Source organism: Pseudorasbora parva, chromosome 11 (genome assembly GCF_024679245.1).
Source record: "Pseudorasbora parva isolate DD20220531a chromosome 11, ASM2467924v1, whole genome shotgun sequence".
NCBI classification, from domain to species: Eukaryota; Metazoa; Chordata; class Actinopteri; order Cypriniformes; family Gobionidae; genus Pseudorasbora; species Pseudorasbora parva.
The window spans coordinates 47917066-47923065 of NC_090182.1; the positions used below are offsets into that span (position 1 = coordinate 47917066).

Here is a 6000-nt window from a genome sequence, read left to right on the forward strand (position 1 = left end):
CACACACCCATCCTGAGGAGGAGACACACACACATCCTGAGCAGAAGACACACACCCATCCTGAGGAGGAGACACACACACATCCTGAGCAGAAGACACACACCCATCCTGAGGAGGAGACACACACACATCCTGAGCAGAAGACACACACACATCCTGAGGAGGAGACACACACACACATACTGAGGAGGAGACACACACACATCCTGAGGAGAAGACACACACACATCCTGAGGAGGAGACACACACACATACTGAGGAGGAGACACACACACATACTGAGGAGGAGACACACACACATCCTGAGGAGGAGACACACACACATCCTGAGGAGGAGACACACACACATCCTGAGGAGGAGACACACACACATACTGAGGAGAAGACAAACACACATACTGAGGAGGAGACACACACACATACTGAGGAGGAGACACACACACATACTGAGGAGGAGACACACACACATCCTGAGGAGGAGACACACACACACACACATACTGAGGAGGAGACACACACACATCCTGAGGAGAAGACACACACACATCCTGAGGAGGAGACACACACACATACTGAGGAGGAGACACACACACATCCTGAGGAGGAGACACACACACATCCTGAGGAGGAGACACACACACATCCTGAGGAGAAGACACACACACATACTGAGGAGGAGACACACACACACACATCCTGAGATGGAGTAACATAATGACCCAGAGGTGTTCTATTGGATGTAGGTCAGGTGAGCGTGGTGGCCATTCAATGGTATCAATTCCTTCATCCTCCAGTAACTGCCTATATACTCTCACCACATGAGGCCGGCATTGTCATGCACCAGGAGGAACCCAGGACCCACTGCACCAGTGTAAGGTCTGACAATGGGTCCAAGGTTTCCTTACTGATACCTCATGGCTGTCAGGCTGCCATTGTCTATCCTGTAGAGGTCTGAGCGTCCCTCCATGGACATGCCTCCCCAGACCATCACTGAGCCACCAACGAACCAGTCATGCTGACCGATGTTACAGGCAGCATAACGTTCTCCATGGTTTCTCCAGACCCTTTCACATCTGTCACATGTGCTCAGGCTGAACCTGCTCTCATCTGTGAAAAGCACAGGGCACCAGTGGCGGACCTGCCAATTCTGGTGTTGAATGGCAAATGCCAATCAAGCTCCACAGTGCTGAGAGTGTGCACAAGGCCCACTAGAGGACGTCCGGCCCTCAGTCCACCCTCATGAAGTCTGTTTCTGATTGTTTGGTCAGAGACAGTCACACCAGTGGCCTGCTGGAGGTCATTTTGTAGGGCTCTTGAAGTTTTTTTCTGATTGTTTGGTCAGAGACAGTCCCTCCAGTGGTCTGCTGGAGGTCATTTTGTAGGGCTCTTGAAGTCTGTTTCTGATTGTTTGGCCAGAGACAGTCACACCAGTGGCCTGCTGGAGGTCATTTTGCAGGGCTCTAGTAGTGCTCCTCCTGTTCCTCCTTGCACAAAGGAGCAGAAACCGGTCCTGCTGATGGGCTAAGGACCTTCTACAGCCCTCTCCAGCTTTCCCAGAGTAACCGTCTGTCTCCTGGAATCTCCTCCATGCTCTTTAGACTGTGCTTGCAGACACAGCAAACCTTCTGCAATGGCACGTATTGATGTGCCAACCTGGAGAAGTTGGACTGCCTGTGCAACCTCTGTAGGGTCCAGGTATCGCCTTATGCTACCAGTAGTGACAGTGACCCTAGCCAAATGCAAAACTGGTGAAAAACAGTCAGAAAAGATAAGCTGGGAAAGAAATGTCAGTGGCCTCCACCTGTAAATCCATTCCTGTTTTGGGGGTTGTCTCATTGTTGCCCATCTAGTGAACCTGTGGTTAATTTAATTAAAAACGGATTAATAACCCCCTCTGCTACTTAACTGACCAGATCAATATCCGGGAGTTTAACTGACTTGATGCTATTCTCTGATTAAAAAGTGTAAAAAGTTTTTGAGCAGCGTAAAGGCTTCAACCCGCGGACATGGTAAAACAACCGGCGGGAAAACCGCAGACTTGGCAACACAGAGCAGTTGAGTTCTGTTGACATTTCACAACTAACGTTATGCGTCGCTCCGCTGCTCTGATTGGTTGTAGGTCTGTCCAATCAAGGTCCTTCCTGGTTCGGTTGAAACACGCCCCATAATTACAGCCCAATGGAGTATCAGACTCATATTCTGACTAGAGTTGAGAATGACGATGTCAGGCTAGATGATTACTAAAATATAGGATCAAATAAAAGGCCATCAAAAAAAAGAGTGGCAAGCGTCCCGCCAGTTTTAAGTCTCTATGTCTTCAGTCATTGCTCTTGTCCAGTAAATGTGTACACACACACACACACACACACACACACACACACACACAAACACACACAAACACACACAAACACACACCTGTTGCTGCGATGGCGCGTGTTGAAGCAGGTGTTGCGCGTGTGCCGCCTCGCTCATGTGTCTGCGGTGCTGAGAGTCCATCTGCTGCTGAGTCTCCAGGTTACACTGAGCCGCCAGCGCCGCCATCCGGGCCTCATGCTCCTCCTGGACCTTCCCCTCCAAACCCACGACCTGCCCATGCAGAGCCCCGAGGACACGCCTCTCAGCCCCGAGGACACGCCTCTCAGTCCCGAGGACACGCCTCTCGGCCCGGCCCAAACCCAGGCCAGCCAGCAGAACCGACATCAGCCCCTTAAACATCTGGACCCGCACACACTCCAGCGCAACCGCAGCGCGAGACAGAGTCGACATGTTCAGGCTGAGGGACACACACACATACACACACACACACCAGACCTTAAACACATTAACTTTCAAGTGTCAGATCTTCAGGGTCTATTCTGACCCCAAAGGACGTTTGCTCAAATTAAAGGGTTAGTTCACCCAAAAACTAAAATAATGTCATTAACTCCTCTCCCTAATGTCGTTCCACACCCGTAAGACCTCCGCTCATCTTCACACACAGTTTAAAGGGGTGTCTGCATGCGATTTGACTTGTTTAACTTTAGTTAGTGTGTAATGTCGCTGCTTGAGCAATAACAGTCTCTGCAAAGTTACAGCGCTGAAAGTTCTCTGCAAACGGAGATATTGTCTTTTGGCCATCTGACCAATCTAAGGCCATTGCGTTTTTCGGAGGGAGGGGCTTCAAAGAAGCAGGAAGCAAACGAGCCGTTCAAAGCACAGACAGCGGTGCGGAATAAAGGGAGAATAGAAGAAAAATACGGGGTTTAAAAAGAAGAAGTATTAAGACATATTTTGCTGCACCATAAACACAATCAAGCCTAGAAAAAAAACACAGAACCACTGCTTTAAGATATTTTATATTTAGTCCGAGAGAATCTGTCTCTCCATTGAAAACGCATGCATGGTATACTGTCCCTTTCCAGAAGAACCAGAAAGGGAATAAAAGGCGTACACGGGCGCACCAGAAAACTGCAGCTCTTGTGGGCTGTTCCCGGTCTGCAGTGGTCAGTATCTATCAAAAGTGCTCCAAGGAAGGACCAGTGGAGAACCGGCCACAGGGTCATGGGCGGCCAAGGCTCATTGATGACCGTGGGGAGCGAAGGCTGGCCCGTGGGGTCCGATCAAACAGACGAGCTACTGGAGCTCAAACTGCTCCAGAAGTTAATGCTGGTTCTGATAGAAAGCTGTCAGAATACACAGAGCAGCTCAGTTTGAGGCGTATGGACCAGTCAGGGTGACCTCTGACCCCTGACCCCGCCGAAAGCACCAACAGTGGCACGTGAGCATCAGAACTGGACCACGGAGCAATGGAAGAAGGTGGCCTGGTCTGAGGAATCACGTGGATGGCCGGGTGTGTGTGTGTGTGTGGCTTACCTGGGGAACACATGGCCCCAGGATGCACTATGGGAAGAAGGCGAGCCTGGTCTGAGGAATCACATGTCGAATATAAGCCAAGCTGAATAAATCTGAAGCGATACCAATCCTCCTTTCTACAGTATCGATACACTGATCCCAGCTGCGCTCTCTTTGCTCTCCTCTCACTCACTCCGGTTAAATAGTGTTGGTGTGACGGTCTGAGTTTCTCGCGGGATTGCACATAATTCTACTCAATCCCGCAGATTTCACGCTCACATGAAGCACACACACACACACACACACACACACACACACACACACACACACACACACACACACACACACACACACACACACACACACACACACACACACACACACACACACACACACACACACAGTAATAAACCTGACATACAAGTGCAAAATGAGCTCCGTTTCCCAGCTTATTAATGGTCAAACACACTCAAATAATGTCACAGTGTGCAACAGGATCAGTGTTTGGGATCCATGTGTGTGTCAGGTCTTAAAGGGACAGCAGCCTAATAAACGTGCCCCTCTCTGTGTTTGTTAAAGGATTACTTCAGTGATTTAGCATTAAGCTTTGCATTTAAACTGTAAGTTAAGTTAAGGTAAGTTTTAACTGCCTAGCCCAAGACTTTCAATAGATGGACAAAAAAAGAATTAATACTAAAAATATATATTTGACAGTATATACGGCGCTTTCCCTGTGGGATGGAATATCGATACTTTTCCAGGTATCGTATCGGAGTTAGAAATGCCAGAATCGTGGCAACACCAATCAGAAGTGGCAGTTGCGTATCAATGCAATGGAAGACAGATATGTTTGATTATTAATATCTCTGTGTCTGAAGATGAACGAAGGTCTGGCAGATTTGACTTGAGGAATTAATGACAGGATTTATGTTTTTGGGTGATTAACCCTTTAAGCTCAGTTCAGCTCCACAGGCCCAATGTCCTCAGTTATGAGCGATCTCATTCGTGTTCCTGAGCTCGGCTCTTGATATGGTTCAGTATGAAGCGCTCTTCTTCAGCTGTACCTGTCCAGCGCCTGCATCATGTTCTGCGGATCCTCCAACATCAAGATGTCCACGAATTTATCCTCGAACGCCGCCTCCTTATTGGCTGAGGCAGTGATGTCACACATTCCCTCGTACGGCCCCGCCTCCTCATTCACACCGCTTCTCTAGAAGTGAAGAAACAGAGTCACTCTCTCACACACACACACACACACACACACACACACACACACACACACACACACACACACACACTCACACACGCACGCACACACTCACTCACTCTAACACACTCTCTCTCTCACACACACACACACACACACACACACACACACACACACACACACACACACACACACACTCTCACACACGCACGCACTCACTCTAACACACTCTCTCTCTCTCTCACATACACACACATACGCACTCACACTCACTCGAACACACTCGCTCTCACATACACACACACTGTGATGAACTGACTGTGTGTGCAGTGCGTCTGCGCTGGAGGAGCTTCACACTGACGACACTGAGAGGCGCCAGCAGGAGCGTCAGCAGGAACGAACCCACGAAGCCCAGGAGGAGAAGAGAGCGATCCACACCAGCCTGTCACACACATACACACACGGCAGTTACATATGTGTGAGTGAGTGTGTGAGTGCGTGAGTGTGTGTGTGTGTGTGTGTGTGTGTGTGTTTTCACCTGCTCAGTGGTGTTTATCCTCAGAGTGAGATTAGCCACCACTGGACCGAACAGATGAATGTCGTTCTGAAACACAGTCAGCATTAAATCACCGATCGGCGTCACCATAGCACATTCAGCTGGACGATAAATCGGCCAAGAGGTTATTGCAATAAATGATAATATTGTCGTTCTGAGACCATTTTCATCTAAAATAATGATTATGGCATAATAATGCAGGCACACCTTTTCAAAGACTATTTAACACGGAAAACATTTTAAATATCCACAATGAACAAAATGATAAAAGCAATGGACTCTGTTAAATAACACACTGGAATAAATACCAAAAGCAATAAATAAAACGGATGAACTCTGCAGCGGGTTAGGTGTTTAGGAGCGGCACGGCTCACCAAACCCACGGCTCGGCTCGGGTCACGGTTTT

At 48.7% G+C, this 6000-nt stretch overlaps 1 protein-coding gene across 2 annotated transcripts in view; it reads right to left on the minus strand.

The window, feature by feature from the left end:
• The window catches only part of LOC137093315 (limbin), a 54412-nt gene that overhangs the window by 41627 nt on the left and 6785 nt on the right, over positions 1–6000 (minus strand). For both annotated transcript variants that reach the window (XM_067458162.1, XM_067458161.1), the window contains exons 6-9: positions 5577–5642; positions 5358–5480; positions 4896–5041; positions 2416–2773 (exon numbers count right to left, since the gene is read on the minus strand). In XM_067458162.1, the coding sequence (XP_067314263.1) occupies positions 2416–2773; positions 4896–5041; positions 5358–5480; positions 5577–5642 (693 nt within the window). The remainder of the gene's footprint in view (positions 1–2415; positions 2774–4895; positions 5042–5357; positions 5481–5576; positions 5643–6000) is intronic.